The 23,612-nt window shown below is 36.4% G+C and overlaps 1 protein-coding gene across 4 annotated transcripts in view; it reads left to right on the top strand.

Moving 5' to 3' along the window:
• The window catches only part of CDH8 (cadherin 8), a 214,158-nt gene that overhangs the window by 162,387 nt on the left and 28,159 nt on the right, over nucleotides 1–23,612 (top strand). For all 4 annotated transcript variants that reach the window (XM_037409396.1, XM_037409398.1, XM_037409397.1 and 1 more), the window contains 2 exons: nucleotides 95–231; nucleotides 17,594–17,715. In XM_037409396.1, coding sequence (XP_037265293.1) covers nucleotides 95–231; nucleotides 17,594–17,715 — 259 coding nt within the window. The remainder of the gene's footprint in view (nucleotides 1–94; nucleotides 232–17,593; nucleotides 17,716–23,612) is intronic.

Here is a 23,612-nt window from a genome sequence, read left to right as displayed (position 1 = left end):
AACTGTAGCCCTCAGAGGGCTCCCTAAATTGTCTTGTGATTGTATGGATTACACCAACTTCATTAAGTAGATTACAGGGATGTCTATTTTGTAGGTTTTCCATTGATCGGCACACTGACCTTGAGAGACAGTTCAACATTAATGCAGAAGATGGGAAAATAACTTTGGCAACACCACTGGACAGAGAAACAAATATGTGGCACAACATAACCATTGTAGCTACTGAAACTAGTAAGTGTTTGTGTATACTGGCTTTTAGTTCTGTTGGGTTTGTAAATGGTTTAAGCAACGTTTGCAGTGGAAACTGTGTATAATTCAGTAAAAAGTAATGCACATTGGATTTTTAACTTTTGAGAATTTTTGAAAGGAAACTGAATTTCTGCTGAAGTTTCACTCATTCCCTTTCATCTTCAAAACTGTATTATTCTCAGTGAATAAAGTAGTATAGATTTTGAAGAGACACATGATTACATTTGTAAATGGTATACATGGTAAATGTTAAAACAAAATTCAGAAAACCTAAAACCAAAGCCTTATATTTAGTTACTTATATTAACACAGAAAAAATAAAGCTTTGCTATTGTAGAAGTAAATTGTAGACTCAACCCAAAAGTTCTTAATGCTGAGTGATATTATGTTTCAGTGCCATAAATGATTAAGGGCATGGGTAATGTTACATGAAAGTAGCCCTATTTGATATATATGAATAAATTTACTGATACACAGCTATAGACATGGATTGTTCAGATCCGCAAAGCTGTTGTGACTGATCCGTACACCTAAGTCATGGAGAGCCAGGAGCATCACCCTGTCTGGGAATATGGGTCCTAGATTTCAATCAAAAAGAATTCTTGATTAATTGGGAATTGTAAGCGCTGTTGATGGGATCACAGGTGACAGTATAATTCAGTATTGATATTAGCACTGTATTTTAGAGTATACATTTGACATAAATTTATTGCAGCAAAAGAACAGATTCAGAACGTAGGTCTGTCGTCCCATGTCTTTGTCTTAACTGAAACACAAACCATGAAAATGTTTCTGCTGATGTATCTATTCTGCAATCAATGTATATGCATAATTCCCATATGTGCAAGCAGGCTTGACACATTGTTGTAAGAAAATTTGTCTTCAGAGCCTGATGATCAGTGCTGCTAGTTCTTGCATGTAGAATACTGATATTAATTCTTGCTTTTCCCCCAGAGTATCTTTTTTAAAGGATATAGTATTATAATACAGAACTTTTAATGCTCAGTTTCGTAATACTGACTGTAGCTGTGAACATAATGAATGGGAGGATAAAATATGCTTAATTGGCCCATTTTTGTTGTCCAATATTGTTCTGTGGTACTTGTTCTCAGAAACAAACTTGTTGGGAATCTGTGTCAGAGAACTGAAATGCCATACAGAAATGAGAAAGATAGGTCTTAGTATAAACTATGGTCTCAACTGACAACCCCTGTAAACTGTATTCCTATGACATAACTTAATAATTTGTGTATTTCATTGCCAGTAGTGCCAACAGTACCCGTTTAATTACTGTTAAATCTTGCAGGCAAACACTGCTTTGATAAATTAGCAAGAATACTTTCTGCTTGCAGGAAAGCCAAGCCAACACAGGGAATCAAACTACATAAGGAAAGTAAGCGAGCTCTGGTTGCATAGGGTATATTTTGCCCAGGTTAATATCAAACCAGTGAATAGTACTGATGTTTTTAAAGAAGCAAGATATAAAATTTCCATACCAATTCTCTCAAGACATGAGGAATGTCAGATCATGAGATTTACCAGTGGCATGAAAGCAGATTTATTAGGTTGTGATCCAAAGTTTTCAGACACTGGAATAGTAAGATGTAAAATGAAGTAATTTTACATTTTTCTCAAAAAAAGTAAAAAAAGAACAAAATAATAATAAGTTTTTCCAGAAACTCTTCCAATTATTTTTTTAACTCCATTATGTGTGCGTGACTGCAGCGTTAACAGATGTGCACTTTACTGAGCCACATCGGAATCAAGCCTGCCTGTTGCATCTTCAGATTTTTAAAACGTAATTATACTCAAGAATTTTGTTAGAAACCAGCCTTATCATTAGTCTTCATGGGAGCCTCAGCATCTATCACCATTGTAAAATTGCCTCTTATCAGATTGTCTATGAAAATAATAATGCCAATCTTGTTCTAAGCATTTGCATTCCTGCTGATGACTTATTTTCACATTCATAATATAATTATTTGACATTTACATAAAACAAGAGCTTAATTTCATAGACTACTATATTTGCTTTTTTTAAGAGAAATTATTTTTAAACTCCTCATATAGAAACTAAATTTGTTCATAGAACTGTCAAGCAGGGTAACATGGGCATTTTAAGGTCTTTTTTCAACATCACAATAAGCAAAATCTCTGCTACAAAAGAACCGAAATCTGTTGGAGGCAGGCAGAAGCATCAAATGAAAATTCAGAGTTTGGCATTACGATATCTTCACTGACAGTAATATTAATGGACTACTGATCTCTCCCATAAAAATAAATATGTTCAGCATCATTCATACAGGAGCATTTTCTCCTCCCAGGCCAGCTGCTCTCCAGGTTCAGTCCGAGGCTCCCCTCTTCTTGTGGGGCAGCGACCAGAGCATTTCACTGCCATCAAACTTGCTTACCAATCATAAGCCATGATACTGGGTTTATTTTTCTGATTCTCAGCATGGTAGATCCTAATCTATATCTGATTTATCAACACTTCAATAGGTAAACACCAAGTTTTGCCAAAACATGAGTCATTGTTTCAGAACTTTGTGCTGGTGGGTTACCTGCAGTTAAATTTGTGCTTTAAGCACAGGTAATTTTTGGCAGATTTCTGCTGCCACCATGACAAAGTTATTCTTTTATGTCACCCCTCAGCCACTGTCTCAGGTGGGAATGTTCCGAGACACAAGATTGGCCTGGCTGAATTGAGCATAACTACTTCTGTATTTTCACATGGCTTGAGGATGAGGATATTTAGATTCAGATTGGCTGATCTTTTTGAAAGCAACCATATTTAGAATTTCTGTGAATAATTTTAAACATGCTACTTCTTTTTAATCTGAGTTCCCTAAAATGTGAACTTAACCCTTTCATGTCTAGCAAAATTGGGAGGAGAAAGCATGAGCTAGCGGGGACTTTGACTCTTTTCTGTAAGTACTTAACATGCAAAAGTTTGATTGTTTTGTTTTTTGGGGGAGAACATTTTGTTTTCCTATACATAAGCAAGTGTCTGGATAGTTCTAACTCAGAACTAGCATCAAAGTTCATACTATTGTTTACAAATAGTCTTACCATCATATTCTGAGACCTGTGCCGAGGGTGACATTTCCCTCCTTTCATTTTCCCTTGTAAGCAGGCTCCTTCCAGCCTATGTGAAGAAGTTTCTTGTCTGCAGCTTCTTTTTGGGTGGGTAAACTAGACAGACGGACTAAGGAACAGTTGCCTGGAGTTTCTTTCCCTCAGACAGTTGCCCAGACTTTGGTACTGCTTTTATGTTCAAGTTTTTTAAATATGTAGACGAGTGCCATATAGTTTTATCCCTCCTGTTTAAATCAAAGCAACTATGTTACATACTGATTACATGCCCCCTAGAGATAATTCTTCAAATACCTCATCCATCTGCATCTTTTTTTGGTTACTGAAGATAAAACAATGTGAAGACTGCACTGAAAGTGATTAACATAGTACAGGTGATATTTAGGTGGCAGTTTCAGTATTTCAGATTTAGTTATAAATTTTTCATTAATTTGGTGAAAAATTGGTAGATAAATTCCTTTTGTAGCTTTGACCCTCTCCAAGAGTGTCTACTCTTAAATGTTCCATTCATTTTGCACATTTTTTTCTATTGTATGATTTCTTATATTTCTTTCTTATATCATCAAATTAATTTTTGCTTTTTTGTTGTTCAGCTTTTTTCCTTTCTGGTCATGTGGTGACTCCTTTATGTTGATGAGTTCTGTCACATGGACTTTTAAGAGAAGAGGATGTTGCGAAGAACTTTGACATCTTTGAAAGATCACTCTGAAATACAGGTGTAGGATGTGCAGAAGAAATAGATGTATTAACACTCATGGCAAGAGGGATACTGAAAGTTATTGCACCTATGACTTGATTCTTAAATTTTCTTTCTAGATTGCCATACCCCCAAGTTTTCTCTGCTGAATGAGTGAGGAGCAGGAACATCTAGGTTATTGCAGGCTGGATGAAGCAGGCTTATTGACAAAATATGACCTTGCCTTGAGAATGTACCTTTTAGTCTGTAGATATAAAGGGTGATCTTTGTTTTCAAAGTCTCTGGACTTTAGATGCTGGAGTAATGAGATTTCTCATTGTTTTCTGGTGTAGTTGAGACTTACATGAGCTTAAAATTGTATGCCAAGGTTGGGAGGTTTATTTTGGCTAGATGCTTGAGAGAACGGGGGTGGATAATAGCCTTGCTTTGTAAGTCGGGGCTGATTATGCTGCTCAGATGTTTGGGCTCTCAGGAGCTATGCCCTGAACAGGAAAGGAATCTGGGGAATATGCAAGTATTCTCTGAAAGTCTGATTTGCAGTGCAGTAAGAATGAATGATTAACTTGCAGACCTTTCTTTTGGTGCATCTTTTTTGTATGTACAAAGGCTCATCACATCTTTGGTCCTTTGGTACTTTTTTGAAATGGAATTATCTGCCATTCAGTAAAATCTAATAAAGTCAGGTTCCTAATAGTCATACATGATCCCATTCATCTGAACACACAAATACATTTTTTTAGTTTGTATAAGTTACAATGATAGCTGTAACTACTGTTCACATTGGCATGCTTGTGTTGCTTGCATTAGCTGGTTAGCAATTTTGCTGGGCAGTGAAGCAAGGCAGAGTTCAGGCTGGGCTAACCTCCTTGGTATTCTTTCAGTTTCTTGTACAGTTTTGGCAGTACTTACCGGGTTATGTGTTGTCAATGCTACTCAGCTACTAAAAGAAAATCAAATAGCCATGATTTATTTATTAGAACATTTTTGCTTCAGTTTACCCAGATTCTGAAGGGAGCTCAGAATCCCTGATCATTCAAGCTATCAGATTGTCATACATGTCTACGGCATATAATAATGAAACCCTTTCTTCTGCCTCCAGCTCCATGGGTTTCCATTTCCATCTTCTAATGGCTGTAACAGCCACATTACAGATACTTCCCTACCATCCTCATGTGTCTCATTAATACTAAGGAAATGCCCTGTACTTCAGTCATTGCTGGTTAATTGATGCAACAAAAGCAGTAATAAATGGAGAACTAATGTAGTTTGAAACCAAAGTAATGACTTATCTCAGAGAAGCTCTTTTAACTTAGGCAAAAAAGAAGTATATTAGTAACATAATTTAGCTGCAAAACATTCCTCCAGTTTAAATATTAATATCCTGATATTTGCATACTCGTCCCTCCTAAACTGTAGCTCAAATCTACTTGAGATACAGGATTCTAGTGAATTCTTTGAAAATGAGAAGTGTACTGTAATGCATTCACTATTAGCAATGCTTACCTGGAACTCTCTTTTCAAAAAAGCAATGTAATCCTTTTCTCAAGAATATGTGTATTACACAGTAGAAATGTATTGAATGATGTCATAGATTTCAACAAGAAAAACCTTCTAAATCTATTCCAGTTGGCAGCCTCTGAGATTTGTGAAAAACACACCAACAAATAACAGAAGCCATGGCTCATAAAATGTAAAGACAGCTAAATGATGATCCCTTTAAAGTTCCCAATCTTTCTTTCACCTGACGTAACACTGAGTGGGATACTCAAGATTTGTATTTCCTTCCTAGCCTTTTTATGACCATGTGTAGCACTGGATTCCTCAGACCACACTCAGGTTGAATCTCCGTTCCTGTTTGTGAGGTACTACCATGAGCATATCCAAGCACAGATGGGCTCTTTTATCGTTAGTACAGACTCAAGCCTTTTCAGACCTACCGGGAAATACCGAGGTGAAGCGTGCACCCGTTGGCTCTGTTGCATCAGGGTACGAGAAGGCTCTTCTAAAACTCCTCCCTCTTCTCACACTCTGTGCATCCTGTGCACGGACGTGCAACAAATCTGTTTGCTGAGGAACTCCAGAGGCTGTGCAGGACTGCCTGGGAGAGGATATTTCCCTTAGCCTAGAGCAATGCTTTTAACCAACTTTTACATCTCTGAATGAAGGCTTTTAATGGAATTTCTGTTTTCCTTATTCTGCAGGCACTCCAGTCACGGAGCTATTACTTTCATTTTGATTGACTCCTTTATCAAATGATTCATGGTATTCACCTTCACTTGCCAAACAAAAAACGTACCAGTGGCTAGCTAAGCCCCCCGCCCAGGTATTTGGGAAAGTACCAGAACTGCCACAACTAGTAGAAATTCTCATGAATTATTAGTCAAAGCAAGAGATGAAAGTATAGACAAGATCTTGAAATGTAAATCGTGATTTGACAACAATAAATATTTTCCAGGCACAGAGCATAGGAATCTCAAGGACAAAGCTGTGGGCTCTATCTGACAAAGGTAATTACCCATACCAATGGCATTCTTTAGAAATGAAGAAGTATGAGGCAATTTTATCACCTAATGGGAAAGGGCATAAAGCCAGAAAGACTCTTTATGGTTTACCAAGAATATAAATACAATAATTGAATCATCATCCAGCGCATGCTCTTCTAAAGTTATCTATATTGTGTATTCCTTTAAAAAATACAAGGACACTAATTAAAAAGCAGACAGACATAATTACTTTTCAGAATAAGCCTTCAGCTACAAGGTACTTTTTAATGCCATGAATACCTTTGCTCATGCTTTCATTTTTTTAATTTTATTTAGCCTTTTATTGTAAAGATTACTATAGGCATTAATAATAATAATTCTAACATTTTAGGGAGTTACTTTGGTGCATCGTATAACTACCTCTAATTTCGGGCTGAGTAAATGACAGTCAGTTATCAAAAGAAAAGGAAATAAGCCTTTATGAAGGTTTAAACAGGAGAAGCTCAGGAATATTAACCTTTTTTGCTTGACCCTTTTTTATCTGGCTTAGTGAAACTGAAACTAGATAATCCATCATTTTTTTCACAGAAACTCAGAATTTATTAAGGTAATTTTTATTCATTTGCACATAAATACAGGGTTACATGGAACTCCATAGATTCTAATGGGTCACAGAGCATTTGCCATTAGTCAGTGGTGGGCTGGTATATCACATAAAGCTAGTTTGCACTTCTCAGCTATGAAAATGCATTCAGACATATCGCAAACTTTCCCAATAGTGTTTTTTTCATAGTAGGAGAGGTGATCCACATGGGTAACAACATGGGAGTGGCCATATTATGAGGAAATATGAATGGGAATGGAGTGTACTTACAAAATAATCTCTGTCTCAGTCATTCAGGAGCAAACATTAAAATGCAGGTATGGGATGCTGAATAAGTGTTAGCAACCTGTGATTTCAGAGGGAAGCATGTAAGGCAGCTGTGAATAAAGCATCTGAGTAATATAGTGCTAGAAAAAGTTAGAGGAGGTAATAAACATAATTATGGCAAGGAAAACGATAGAGATTTGCATGAGCAGTCTAATTTCTTTTATTTCTGGTTTCAGGGCATTATAAAGCCAGGCTAGACATCTTAGATCTAGGTTTGCTAATGTTGATTTCACAGAAACATACTGGAATTGAGAACACCATTCAAAGCTGAAAACACAAAATGTTAGGATACTAGGTGGTGTTTGAGAAAGGAATAAGGCTTTCTGGGGCACAAAACAGATAAGGATTCAAGTAAGGCATACAGGGGTTGTTAGTGAAAACATACTTGACTAATTCATGTGAAGTATGTTTGTTAATTACTTTGAGAAAACTGGAGGCATGGTTAAACTGACGATATGCATATTAGCAAAATGAGTGCACTGTTAAACTGAACAACTAACAATTGGCCATCTGCGCTTTGAACATTTGAATTAGAATTTCTGAAGAAAATAGGACTGATCTTAAAAATGCTGTGTAGTATTCATCGAGTTGATAAGCTGAATCCATTTACTTCTAAGTGGAATGTGACTGTCTAAAATCTCCGCTGTTTTTTCTGTAGGGCTGAAGCATGAGAATAGGTCAAAACAGAGGTTTGTAACTGAGTTTCTTTTCAGCCAATCTTCTTTAAGCACATATCTTTCTAGAATAAAGACACTACTCAGAGTAGCATGCATTGAGCTTCTAATAAAGTTGCTGGATAAGCAAAGAATGACAGTCTTTTCTGGCTGAAAAACAGAGAGAATTTTTTAAAGATACATGCTGATATGCTGGGGAGATCTTTTTGCTTATTGCTGAAGTTATGCAAAAAAGAATAGTTTGATGTTAAACTCCTAGAACCTGATTCAAATCCAGCATATCCGGCAATATTTTTTCTGTGAAAGAAACATAAGAGTATTAAATTGCACTGTTGAGAAAATCAGTACCAAAAGGGAATATAAGCTCTAAGAAGAATGACATTTAAATACTTCTATAATAAGCTGTTGTTTAATAAAAAACATTTGTTAAAGCATTTTGATTTTTGTCCATCAGTAAAGGATGGATTTCATTTGAGCTATTAATTGTTTTATTTCAGTCATTAAATTGTTTAAAAAAAAATAATCAAAATATTCCAGGCATCTTGTCCTCAATCAGTCTGCTTATTGTTATTATTACTGCTGCTAGTCATTATAAAATTTCATAGCCAAATATAATTGACAATAAAACCTTGCATATCTAAGTCAATATTTTATAACATTTTAATATGCATGATGTATTAGCATATTAACAATATAATTGCTCTAAAGTGTTGGCCAGATTCCTGACTGTTTTATGGTAGTGCAACTCCCTTGATTAAGCTGGAGTTGAGCAACACAGCAGCAAATCACGCCCTGGGAACTTTGTTGTGTCTTAAAACTTTTGTTCAATCAGTTTCCTTCCTGCCCGTTCACTGGTGTTTGGGTTTTTTTTGTTGTTGTTGTTGTTTTGGGGTTTTGGGGTGGGTTGGTTTTTTTTGCGGTAAATCCTTTTCTGTCACTTAATGGCAACTTTTTATTGCCTGGATTTTTTTCTCATTGTTTTATTTAGAAATTGAAACCTGTTACTTCCTCACAACAGTTACGGCATTACAATGCCTCAGAAAAGCTTGAATCCTGATTAGGTTTTGTGGTGCTGTGATCCACAAGTAAAGATTCAGTAGCATGTCATGATGCTGTCATTATTACAGTGTGAATGATAAAGACGACAGAAAGATGTGGCTCCCTATGCTTTTCTGTGGTTCGGTTTTCGTAACTCTTTTCCTTCTTATTGGTAGCTGCCATAAGGAACGGGAAAAAACTTTTTTCAAAAGCTTTTATTAGACTCTGACTTTTGGTAAAATGATGAGTCAACAGAATACCGCTTCCTAGTTGCAGATGTTTCCAGAAATTACAAATGCTGGTTTGTTATTGCTTATTCTTGAAGTTAGGTATTTTTTTGTTTGTTTTGCATTGATTTTTTTGCAAAAAATGTAGCTTCAAACCTTTCTAGTTTGCCTTTCTTTATAGTTTATAAGTCAGCTGCTGATAGTTGCTAAAACTTAAACCATGTTTTGATTTTTGCCCTCATAACCACTGAAATACATAACAGTTCATTTACTGAAAGCAACATAACTGCAAAATACATTTTGACTTGCATCCTCGTTAGAGACAAATAAGACTCAGTAACACAGTACTGTATCAGAAATACAGATTGTTTTCTGCCAGCTTTTGTTTCAGTTTGGTCTCTGGATAGATGTGTGGGTGGAAGGATGTTGACAGCGTACTTTTTTTTATTTTTTTTCCCTTAAGAATTTACTTAGGATCTGTGAATAAAGCAGAATTGTTTTCATTGTCATAAAAGTGACATGACTATAGCAGCTTCCAATACAACCCGCTCAAGCAGCTATGCTAATAATTTATTTTGAATTATGTATTTGTTTACTCATATTGATGTGTCACATATGTCTTGATTAGGTGTCACTATGAATATAAAGCTCACTGCGGTCAGAATTAGATATGCAGAAGAACAGTCTCTAAGGACATGCTGTTTGCATCCAGAGCTTCTGACAAGTAGCCCTAATTGCTACTCCAATATTGAAAAGGTGCTACAGTTTCTGATTAGGATGCCCCTTTTAACTCTCTGCAAACCTCACCTCATCCCTTTGTTTCCCCTTCTTTAATATCCCCAGTTCTCCCTCCTAGTGCATATCCCATGCAGTCTAATCACGCTCTTATGCAATATGTAGGTTACCTGTGAGAAGTATTCATGTGTTACTTAGTGCAACTAAGATCTACTATGTCTTCTAGCATTTTCTTTTTGGAGTCCATTAAAATGAATAGGATGTGGTGACACTAATGGATTTTTCAAAACATGAACATTGTGTTTAAAGGGAGAGTGCCATTCAAAGTGGTTTGTCATAACAAGAAACCCTTGAGTTTCTGGGTTGTTGGTTTTTTGGGAGGGTGGCACGAGGGGTGGGGTTTCCTATAGTTCCCATTCCCCTTCAGCTCTAAGGTGGATATGAATTGGTTTCAGCATCCTCTGCTCCCTCAAGGGCAAAATTACAGTTTGCTTACCCTGATTCTCAATCACAGTGCAGCAGCAGACAGCTTTTCCTTTCTTACAGTGCATGACTAAGTTTAAACAGAACGGTGTCTTTTGATTTTCCCTTACAACCAGGCTTATGGTAGAAGAAACCCTCTTCACAGCTGCAAACTACATTTGAGGGGATATTTAGGTTTTCCCATCTAGTTTTGCCTTTCCAAGCCCTTTTGATTTGTCTGTGCACTCAGACAAGACAATATTGTGCATATACACCAAATAAAATGTGATACTTCTGCAAAAAATTGCAGCCATTTCCCAGGTTTGCAAATGGACCTTTCAATTCAGAGTATCAGAGGTGATTACAGAGTAACTGTTTGTTAGGCTGCTGAATAACTGCGCAGCTTGATGGTATGAGAAATAACAGAGGTTGTATTTGAATGTCAAATTGTAGCCTGCCCTCAGGTAAGCAAAATGAAGGTTCACTCATTCCATCAATATGATTTGTATCTGTATGAAAGGAATATACTAACTTTTTAAAAGCATAGTTTGATTATCAAGTTTTATAAATCAGTGTTGACACTTTGAAATTAACAAAGTACCCAGCTGAAGTCCTCATTTTAATTTAAATTGTATTTACATTTTAAAAATTTATTTAGAACGTAGGAAGTAGATAATGTAGTATTAAGGACAAGGACTAGATTAAACTTCCAGAGTAGAAGAGATCTGACTAACTTCAGTAGAAGCTCAATCAGGCCTTGAAGTGAAAGAGAAAAGTGTGTACCAACATAGTCTGGTTACGCTATTTTGCTACTACAATGGCAAGCAAAGAACTCAGGGCAGGGGTGTAATGTCACTGATAAAAAAAAGAAAAAAAAATTGTTTGGTCTTTTTGCAGGCATGTTTCATTTTTCTGCAGATTTTAGGTAATTGATTCAAAATTATCATTGGTTCTGGGCTATATTAGACAATTTTTGTGGTTTATGCATATTAAGCCAAAAAAAAGAAAACACCACAGAAAATTAACATGAGTGAAAACTTTGGCAGGGCCTGAAGAATATGGCTTTCTTTATTACCATTTTCTGGCATGGCTTTTCCATCTAACACAGAAATTGTACTCTTTTTTTGTGATTGTATTGGTATTATCAGCAACCTGAAAGTATAATCTGTCCTTCAGTCCCAAGCTATGCATCTTATATACTGATTAAAGGTAGGTGTGTGTAGCCTATGTTAGCCACCTCTTTACAGACGGAGTTGCTGAATTTTGGAAACCTCTTAACTACAAATGCAGCTTTGAATTTGAGGACTTGAAAAAGTGGTCTGTCCTCAGTTTCCCCTCCTCCTTGTCCACCAGGATATACAGTTGAAATACACTCCTTGTGCTCCACCAGGATAGTGGGTATGTGTGGCTCTGCATTTGTCCACACCTGTGGAAGCACACATTTTGCAAGAGTCTGACATCTTTTTCATGGCAGTGAGAGGTAGAAAAGTGGACGAAAATAAAGGAGGTGGAAGATGTTGAGCAAGTCCTTGGTTAAACCTGTGGCAGTCTATCAGTGTCGAAATAAAAATAGAACGTAATATAGCTTTGCTCTTGTCCTGTTCACCTTTCTTCTGGAGACCATAATAAAAAAAATCCAAGTGATCTACTAAAAGCAGACAAAACTTTTCAACTCCATTATTGTTTTTATCCCAAAGAATGACTTAAGGGACAAACCTGAGAAATATTTTTTGCATCTTTTACTTTCTGCCTCCCTCCCACACATATGTTCATGCAGACTCGCCACAATCTGTACTCCTCGAATATACCAGTGTGCTGACAGAAATATAAATGGAACATTATTTTTGAAACAGTGTTTGTTTCTTGTCTTAGCAACTTGTACAGAAGCCTTTGTGATGCACTGATATGTTTATATTACTTAATAGATATTCTACATCTCTTAGTATTTTCTCATCGTTTAAAAATATAAGAATTTCAGAGTGGGTTTAAATCTTCATTATGACCAATCACATTTGGGTTTTTTGTTTGGTTGCTTGAATTTTATGCTAATTCAGAAATAGCTTATGCTCTGTTATTTTTAAAAGAAATATTATCAATTACTGATGTCTTTTCCTGGCAGTTTCAGAGTCAGTTTCAGGCACTCGGTCTCTCTTGAATGAGATCGTTACACAACACTTCAGACAAATGAACATAGTATTCGCTGCAGTATGTAATTGCTATAGTTAAATTCCAACATAAATTTTGATTTCACAACAGAATCTTTGTTTCTCAGGGTTCTTGACTTTTGATTTGTCAGTCTAATATGGCAAAAAATTTGTTATAAACTGTGGTGTTATATAAGTAAAGGATTGCACAAAGAAGAAAACTACATAAACCCTAACAGGAGAAATAAACTTGTCCTCCATTTAGATTATCTTAGTAAAGTCACCAGATAAAGCCGTGATAAAGTCACGGGGAATGGGTCTGTTAAAATACAACCTGGTACATTTGAAATAGAAGGGATGTAAAACAAGAGCTGTTGTTTTTAAGTCAGTGATTCAGATTTTGTTTTGACTTCTCTGTCAGAGCTAGGACTTCCTCTACTTCCAATTTAGAATATTATTATAGTAGAAATTTCACTGAATCAGAGAAGCATGAAATAGCCATTTCCAAGCCATGTGGTGATAATAATAATAAAAGATATGTTATTTTCTAGGAGTCTACTTTCCATTCAGGTACTTAATTTTAGTTAAAATGCAAGACAGCTTATGACTTTTTAAAGAGAATCTTGAAGTGATTTTTGGATGATTTAATTAAATAAAGGAAAAATGGATTAAACTGGATTTCCTTGGGCTAAACAAATCATAAACTTCGTTTTGTACATCCAATAATTCTTGCTCTTGAAGACCACTTTTATGTGTATCTGTCCAGGAAAGACAGTGGGGAAGTATATTAAGCATGTTTATAAAGTGTTTAAGTGTTTGTGGGAGTTGAATAGCTGCATTATGTTCAGTTAGTTATGGCATAAGACCAAAAATTTGATTTATAAGCTTTAGTTGCTCCTAGTATTACTTGCTGCATGCAGTAACAATGTTAACAGTGCTTAGTGTTTTGCATTAAGAATTTCCAATGATACCCACACATCTCAGCTGTGTAGGGTTTTCCCAGGAAGGAAGAAATATATTCATCACAATAAGAAATAGCATGGGTCTGAAGCCTCCAAAAGTTAAGTTTTCAGGTTTGGAGACACTAAATGGCTTGGTAATGGGATTTTTTAAATTTTACTTTGATTATCTCCTCTACCGCATCATTTTTGTATCAAACTCTGCAGCCTTTTTTGATCCTGAGTAAGTTTCAATAGGTATGGCATTTAAAGATGAGTACCAGCAAGTCGCGTATTTCAAGCATTTAATGTTCCAATAGAATCTTGAGAACTGAGGAGAAAAGTAGAAGAGCTTTTTTAGGTGCTTATAATTCTTGTAAACCTTTCAATATTTATTTCTAAACTCACCTCGACTTTCCATTATTTTAGGAAATGTATTTTTTATCACTAATAATTTCACTAGTTATTTTAATATAGAGTCATCCTTTCCTTATATGTGTCCGGATGTTCCTTTCTTTCTGTGTGTGCTGTGCTCATCCACAGCAGACTACTGGATCTTAGAACTGTGCAGTAATTGAGACTTCAGCAGAGAAATAGAAGAGCTGTACTTCTAGGAAATTATGTACATAATTTGCATATGTGTCACTTACAGTTACATGCTGTGCTGTGGCAGTGGTGTCCACAGATGACCAACTGAATGTATTTGGAATTAAAAACTTCCGTGCAGCCTTAACTCTGAATAGAGTTTTGGTAAACTAGACTATGGGAAATTTTCTCAATATTTTTAATTTTGCACCTCAGTGTGCTACATTTTCCAACCAAGCCATTGCTTCTCAAGTGACAGTCCTAATGATAATACTTGTATTTCAAGATTCACAACAGGTCTTCTTAAACTGTGCATCACAATAAATACAGGTAATGAAGCATTTACAAATTCAGTTAGTTCCTTAAAGAGGAGTCTCTAAATTTAAACTCTTTTATGATTTTCCATTACATAATTGACTGGAACTTAAGCAACCGGTCTTACTGTCTATTCAGTAAATGCAAGACTCAGCCTCCTTTGGTTCAATTGACTGGGTGGTTCAGTGGCAAAGAAAACCAACCCAAACAAAAAAAGTAATTAAAACTCAGTTTTGTCACTAATTTTGAAAGAGCTGACTGTCCATTTCGTACAAATGAGGAAATGTTCTGAACATTGAATACTAATCAGTATGAAGCCCAACTGCATTAAGAACAGTTGCCCATGCAAACGTAACAGTCTGTGCACCAGCGTGGATCCACTTCAATCACTTTCTACTTTTATCTCAAGGATATTGGGCACTGCTAACAAAGATGGATTTACATGGGAGAGGGACATCCTCTGCATACATCTTTTACCACTGAGAAGTTTGCAGATATTGAAAGTATGAAAATGGACAGATGAAACTATTTTATCTTGACAGTGTTCTCATCGACAAGTGAAATCTGGATTTTCTTAGTGAGAATGCATTAAATTGCTGGCACAGGTATACTGAGGGTGATTTTTATTTACAGGGAAAATTAGCATAAAGTGAAATTTCATTGAAAAGTTTGCAATGATGAAATAATACAATATAATCAGTGTGGTGGTCAGTACAAGCAGTAGATAAAATTCCCTTTCCATCCCTCTCTCTCTTTCTCAACAACAAATTTCATTGTAGTCACAAGAACCCTAATAGGCGGTGGATATCCCCTTGTTTGGAGATTTCCAAACCAGTTGGGTCTCTCTTGTGTTTAGTAAATTAATTTTTTAAATGAATTCTCATCAAGTTTCTAATTATAATATCTTTAAATTTAATGTTTGTATTTCTGATGAAAGACAAACATTTTGGGGGCAGTCACAAGGGACATGAATAATTTCTTTAGAAGCTTATCTAATTAATTACATTTCTCTGTAATGTCTTTAAAATTTGAACTGCCATCATTTCATTAATTTAGATAAAAGTAAATCTTTAGTTTTAAATATGACACTGCTGCTGAGAATTCTGATAAGCTCAAGATTCATTGTCTGTATTTTTATCAAGTTAGAGGGAAAAAAAGTGTTTAAAATGTTTGGGATTCATTATTTGCATGTTAGCTTTTATGTGATTTCAAGTACATTGTTATTTCCGGGCATTAGTGTTCACCTCACCTGTTAAGAAATAAGACCATATGATGCAAAATGGACATAAATATTACTCTTGCAATATCTTGGTGGGGATTTCTTTTTCTTCCGCAACATTTTTCTTCCTGAACTAAAACTCTGTCTGATGTGTTGTAATCTTCAATATCCTGTACAAGTGGAATTTTAATATTTCAGGCTACCCAGCAAACATAAAGCCTTTGTTTATAGTACTAGTACATTTGGTGATAGCTTGACTTTGTGTCTTTTGAAATAGTTATTTTTATGCTATTTCAAAGTAATGTTAGCAGAGCAATTGAAATTTACACATTTAGATTTCTAAGTTGAGCCTCAAAACTTATGACTGTCTTTAGCATACAAGATGCAAGAGGGAGGGTTTGATTAGGTTACAGCACAATTAATGTTGATGGAAACCAGGAAAAATACAGTGTATATAGTGATTCCTCCTTTTGTCATCTATGCCACTTGTAAGGCTGCCACCAAGTTGCCACCTGCTCACTGGTGGAGCCTGACCTACTTCTACCTTGTAGGCATTTATTGTTTGAGGTACATTGAACACCAGGCAGTAGGAACTTCTGTCCTGCCTTCCCCTAAGCCAGTTCTGTATTGCCAGAGAATAGAACCCACAAAGACTGATGACAGCTTTGGGAAGCTGCCAACTGTCACAACAGTCAGTAAGTTGATACCCTGAGTTATGGTAACAGCTTTCTTGCCTGCAGCAATTATTTAGGCAAAACCAGGTAGGTCAGTTCCAGTCAGACCCAGAGCTTAACTCATACAGCGTGCAGGTCTTCAAATTGTTGTTGATATAAACAAGACAAACTACTATGCTTGTAAAACAATACTCACCAGGAGACGGCTTTTAAAACTAGTATTTGAGTTACCTGTAGAGGTATGCATGTGCTATAGAACATGGTTTTTTAAACTCTTCCGATCAACTGCTCACCTCAGTTTAAACTGAACTTGTCTTTTTGTTCTCTGGGGGAAATAATCTAATGTGTTTATAAATAATGTCTTAAAATAAATTAGCTCCACTGAAGTGAAGGAAAGACAGCAACTGACGGAAATGTATTCAAAGTAGAATGTGAACTGTTGGTTTAGCTTTTCTTGCATTAAAGCTTATTCTGCTCTCTACAGTAAACAGTTTTATGCAAAATAGCTCTGTGTAATAAATAATGGTGGTTTATTTCAATGAAAAAAGAAGTTCACAGGTCATACTTTTGGTCAGTAGTGGTAGTGCTTTAATAGTCCAAAGTACTATCTAGTTATCCCTATGTCAGTCTATCATCTGTCTTTCTCACAATGTGGGTCTCCACCTTAATCGCATTTATAATGAAGAAATAATAGATGTGCAGTAAGAAAAGTAATAGAGTAAAATGTTCTGTGTTCTGCCAAAGATAAACAAAGAAATAAATCTATGTTGTTTACAGCCTTCTTTTTTTCCATGTATAATGGACTTTATCAATAAAACAATACAAACTTCATCAAAGAAAGATCTTACCCATTTAGTCCAAGAAAGGTCTTCATTGAGCTAATCTCCAACAAATGCTGTTTGCAATAGGGATCTATTTATTCTTTTCAACCATAAAATCTCAGCCATCCTTCTTTATCTCGTGCTCCAACTCTACGATCCATTAAAGATAAGACAACCCAATTAAGCAAGGACAGAAGAGAGGAAGAGGATGGTTATTTTGTAAGCATTTATGTATCAGTCCTAAATTAAATATAAGCATACTTATATATTTTAAATCAAAGCTTTCATGCTTTGATTTCTTTTCTTAGGGAACCACAGTCAAGTGTCCCGGGTGCCTGTTGCTATCAAGGTTCTTGATGTAAATGACAACGCTCCTGAGTTTGCATCAGAGCATGAAGCTTTTTTATGTGAGAATGGGAAAGCTGGACAAGTAAGTATCTCCATGTTTTTATGTTGTGTACTTCACTGTGTGAGAATGGGGTGCAGTTTCTCCCTGTTATCTTATCCCATCTTTATTCCCAAAATATGTGCCTGTGTGTCCATGCTAACAACTCTTAACATTTATTCAAGATAAACCTATGATCATATTCTGTGATACATCTCTCTATACATGGACATAACTATTTTTAAATATTTAAATATTTATTTATTTATTTATTTAGAAATTTAGAAATTTAAATATTTTAAATATGTAGGTTTAAAATTGAAGGTAGGTATCTTGGGACAATATCCAGAAAAAAATAATGAGTGTCTTTAAGGTCCCTCTGTTTCCACTCTGATGTGGAGCAAGCAAACCAGAACTCAATGGAAAATGAAGTAAATTGTAACTGTGTTTAAAGTATCTAAAGAGTGATGGGGTGTTGGAGAAGTGGAGTTCAACTTTTCATTACATTCCCCTCCCGCTGCCACCCCACACACCACCACCCCAAAGGAAAAAAAAACAAAAACAAACAAAAAAAAAACCTAAGAGCTTAATGGGTTATTTCCTTCTTGATTTAATGAAGTATAAGGGTTGTTAATGGAACTTACACAACACTCTACAAGGTGAAATAAACATAGCAAAATACCATAGAATGATAGAACCATTTAGGTTCGAAAACACCTTTGAGATCAAGTCCAACTTTTAACCCAGGACTGCCAGGTCCACCACCAAACCATGTCCCTAAGCACCATATCTAAGCATTTTTAAATACCTCCGGGGCTGGTGATTCCCACGACCTCCTTGTGCAGCATATTCCAATGATTGACTACCCTTTCAGTGAAGAATTTTTTCCTAGTATCAAATCTAAACCTCCACTGGCGTAACTTGGAGTTTTCTCATCTTGTCCAGTTGCTTGTTACCTGGAAGAGACCTACCCCCACCTGCTTACAACCTCCTTTCAGGTAATTATAGAGAACAATAAGGTACTCCCTCAGCCTCCTTTTTTCCAGACTAAACAGTCCCAGTTCCTTCAGACACTCCTCACAGGATTTGTTCTCTGGATTCTTCACCAGCTTTGCTGCACTTCTCTGGACACAGTCCAGCACCTCAACATTCCTTTTGTGGTGCAGTGCCCAGAACTGAACACAGCATTTGATGTGTGGCCTCACCAGTGCCAAGTACAGGAGGGCAATCACTTCCCTTGTCCTGCTGGCCACACTGGTTTGGATACAAGCCAGGATGCTGTTGGCCGTTGGCCATCGTGGCACACTGCTGGCTCATGTTCAGCTGGCTGTCAACCAGCTCCCCCAGGTCCTTTTCTGCCAGGCACCTTTCCAGCCACTTGTAGCATTTTGGGGGGTTGTTGTGACCCAGATGCAGGAACTGACACTTCTCCTTGTGGAACCTCTTATAATTGGCCTCAGTCCCTCTGCAGAGCCTTCCTGCCCTTGAGCAGATCGACACTCCCCCCAGCTTAGTGTTGCCTTCAAAGTTACTGAGGGTGCACTCAATCCCCTTGTCCAGATCGCCAATAAAGAGATGAAACAGGACTGGCCCCAGTAGTGAGCTCTGGGGGGAACACCACTTGTGACTGGCTGCCAGCTGGATGTAACTCCATCCACTACCACTCTTTGGGTTCAGCCATCCAGCCAGCTTTTAACCCAGCGTAGAGTGCACCCATCCAAGCCACAGGCAGCCAGTTTCTCCAGAAGAATGTTGCGGAAGACTGTGTCAAGGGCTTTGCTAAGGTCCACGTAGCCAACATGCACAGCCTTTCCCTCATCTACTAGGAGGGCCATCTTGTTGTTGAAGGAGATCAGGTTTATGAACCTGCCTTTCTAACCCCATGCTGGTTGGGCCTGATCCCTCGGTTGCCCTGCACGTGCTGCGTGAAGGCGCTCAGGATGAACTGCTCCATGACCTTCCCCAGCGCCGAGGTCAGGCTGACAGGCCTGTAGTTTCCCGGATCCTCCTTTTTGCCTTTCTTGTAGATGGGTGTCACACTGGCTAACCCCCAGTCTTCTGGGACCTCCCCTATTAGCCAGGAGTGTTGATAAATGATGGATAGGGGCTTGGTGAGCTCCTCTGCCAGCTCCCTCAGTGGCCTTAGGCCCTCCAATCTGGCCCCATAGACTAATAATCAGAAGCAAGATTTAACTTGTGTAGCCTTTTTCAAAGAAAATTAAACAGAATTCCTGAAAGGCATCCATTTTGAAGGACAAATGTATAGCAGTAGGGAAGGATATATCATACGTCACATAAATTACGAGATAAAGATTCAAGAAAATGTACAGACTTTTAGAAAGTAATGCAGTGTACATCAGATTTAACTTTTGTCCAGCTTGATAAGCACTGGGTGTTTCTGGTTTTTAAGAAATTCACTGGTTTTAAGCTTTCCAATTTATTTCTAGATTGTGACATTTTATTTAAATAAACAGCAGCTGACAACATGACACTAGTCTCGTTAAACCAACTATTCCTGTGCCTCGTGTGGGTGTTAAGCATTAAATTTACTACTCGCCAAAGAAGGTTACCAGACAATAGAGCTGAAGTTATTTTCTTTCAGTAGTATTAAATGAGATCCTGTATAGTACTATATGACAACCTACCTCTGCCAAGACTGGATTGTTAGAGAAGATGATTTGACTTCTAAGACCTCTTTTTGTTTATTTATACAGTGTCAAAAATGTGTAATTTAAGAAATGAACTTTCTCTCTAACCACTGAAAAGCAGATTATTGAAATGTGCCCTTATGGGCAGACAGTTATGCTATGGTTGGTACTTAAGTTCCTCTAGCTCAAAGTGGGTTTTTGTTTCGCGCAGGGTGGATTTCAGATGCTGAGAAGTTAAGTTTTCTAGGATATATTGTATTCTAATGAGTATACCTTTATCCAGGACTCAGTAAGCCTCCCTAAAATCAGAAAGCTGTGTCGCACAGTGTTTTCTGAATATATCTAGGTATTTCTATCAAATTTCAGGTGGTTTAAAGAGATGGTAAAAATTGTTCACGTATCATTTTGGAGTAAAAAAATAAAATAAATGATTGTGAGTCAGCTGGTAAAAGGGGCTTTTGTTTAAGCATTTACAGAAAACTTTCATTAAACCAAGATATCCTTCATCTTCCCATCATCTCTTACACTCTTGATCTGATGGCAGATGTCACTCTTGAGCATGAATCCTATGTGAACTTTACAGATGGTTATTAAATATTTGGCTGCCAGCATGGATGAGGTGGCAGTGATCCTGTAATTTATTCTGTGTTTTAAACAAATAACATTATTGGAACAGTAACCAGTCCAGAAGAATCACCAAGGTTAGGTTCTAAATTTAAGTCATCATTCAAAAATTATCTACACTGCTTGATTGGTTTTTCTTATGCTTATTATTCTATATTAAAATTTTGGAAGAAATCATATTAATTAGTCAAGATGAAGTGTTAAAAATTTAAATATATCTCAGCTATGAAATAGCTAATATGTGAAAGATGCTACCCTCTTACATAATAACAAAAGCCTAATTAGGATAGTTCGCCAAAGTTTAAACTTTGATGTTACAAGTGCAGAAAAGGGGCAATTGTGTTATGGTATTCCAATCTATTTACATTTGCATTTCAACTTAGATCTAAATTTAAATCAAATTTGAATTACCATAAGGGAGATTACATTTGAACCTTTTATGAAACCTTATTTGCAGCCCCTAAACATATTGAACCATCTATTCCAGTTCACTTTCTAAGTGTTCTATTTTAGGTTCTGATATAATTGCAAGTGGCAAGTGCAGCTGCTGGTGATGTGACAGAATGTATTAAAAACTGTTGATGTATAACGTTGCCAGATGCATTTTCTTTGCTTTAATCTACCTCTAGCAGTAGAGGGTACTACAGCTAGTAGGAGAGGAAAGGGACAGGAGGAGGAAGTATATTTGTCTACACACATATTTAAGTGCTTGTTGCACATTTTTACACGCAACAGGAAGCTGTCTGAAATGTTTTTTGTCAGTTTTAAGGGGGGAAAAAAAAGTATTTGAATGTGCTTTTAAAGTATGTCTAAGTTAACCATAAACCAGTTCATGCCTTTTCATATCATTCCCTTTATTGCATAATTCCACTTAATAAAGCCAGAACGTTCATGGTTTTGCTGGCTGTAGCTGTACAGTTTACTTGTCTCCAGCCCAGCTAAATTATTTTCCAATATTCCTAGAAAAGAGTGTCTGTATTGTTGAGTAAGAAAAGTGCCACACTCACTGTTCCCTAGTCCATACCCAGACTTTTCCAGAAGTGCTGCTTGCTCAAAACAAAGCTAGAAAATTTTCAAACATGTAAGTAGCACAGACAAAGATGTGTCAGTGCTCAAGCCAGTTTAAACTAGAACAATATAAAAACTGAGCACAATGTTCCTCCAGTCTTGCAATTTGTCTCTGTTTTATTCAGTTCCCCTAATAGAATTGCCTTTTTCTAATGGAAGAAATCTTCAGATAGATCTTTGCCTCTCTGGAGAGCCAAAGCTCATTCAAACAGCAAAATGCAGGTTCTAGCAGTAAAGGGCTGGCTTTAGCTGAAAAGGCAAAGTTAAAATTCCACTGTGAGTCTGCTGTTTATGGTATTACGAGTCTACAAAGTAATTCAGAAAGAACCATGAACTCCCATGTAACTGCAAAAGTGTTTTTTTTTTCACACCTGGAAGAACATCTTTAGTAACAGAAGGGAACAGTTTACTAATGGTAAGGAACCATTCTAAGTTAGGTTAACAAGTTGCATTGCAGGGAAAGGCTTTTAAACGGCATCATGTATTAAAATTGCATATAGGTAGTTACAGTACATTGATAAGAACTTTGTTTTTCTATTTATCCTTCTACATCATTATGATTATACTGGTGATCTTTTATAAATATTATTTCAGGCACACGAGGTTTTATAGAAATGCAATGCAAATCTGCAGACCATAATGCAGAGTTGTCCTAGGGGATCACTTAACTATTCATTTCAATCCAGAGCTGCCTGTTAAGCAAAATATGCTGATTTATTATGTTTCTATTAAATATATGTACAGAATCAAGTATAAGCATGAATTTTTAATACAACATCATAGTTGAAATTTTACATGGAAGAATTTCTGAAAAGTCAAGATTGAACAGACAAAGGGCTCTTAACTTTCACTCTAGTTATGGATACTTAGTGAAAAAAGTCAGTCATTGTTTTCGCTGTTACTAGTATTGACCAATTTTATATATGGAACACCTCCATTATGCATGTAATTACTAGGAAAGAAAAAATATCTGTAGTGATCATTAAGGCAGGTCAGCCCTGGAAGATTCTCTACCATGTTATGAACCACAGTTTAAGTGTCGGAGAATTACTTCAATAGTGTTTCATTACATAATCGCACAACACTGAGCAATAAAGTGTGCTCATCAGCATACTAATAAAAATGTGTTAATGAGAATTACTGGACTTTTCTCACCCCTATGGAGTAAAAGATACAAGAGCTTTGTATCGCTGTATATATATTAGCCGTCTTTTTTTTTTTTTTTAAGAGCTTGTTTTAATGCAAATACACAAAGAAATAAGGTTGCTATGGGAACACTAACTCCTAATTCCTTGATGTGTGCATGTAACACAACAAATGTAATATTCCACTAAGCCTGTCTTTTGCATATAATTTTTGGTGCATTTTCAGAGAAAGAATGGTTTCACAAACAATGATGGGAATGGCTGGAAAGAACTGAAATATAAGAAAGAATTCTATAGAACATTAAGAGGTATCTGTAGTTCATGGGGAAAGAAAAAAAAAAAAAAAAGGACAAATAATATACTTGGTTTCTGTTTCTTGAAAATTTCCAATCTAGATGATATTCTAAGCTTATTTCATGAAATGTCCATGACCTGAATACTCATATTACTAATGCTT

The sequence above is a fragment of the Falco rusticolus genome, chromosome 15, assembly GCF_015220075.1.
Source record: "Falco rusticolus isolate bFalRus1 chromosome 15, bFalRus1.pri, whole genome shotgun sequence".
NCBI classification, from domain to species: Eukaryota; Metazoa; Chordata; class Aves; order Falconiformes; family Falconidae; genus Falco; species Falco rusticolus.
This window is presented reverse-complemented; position numbering and strand designations above follow the sequence as displayed.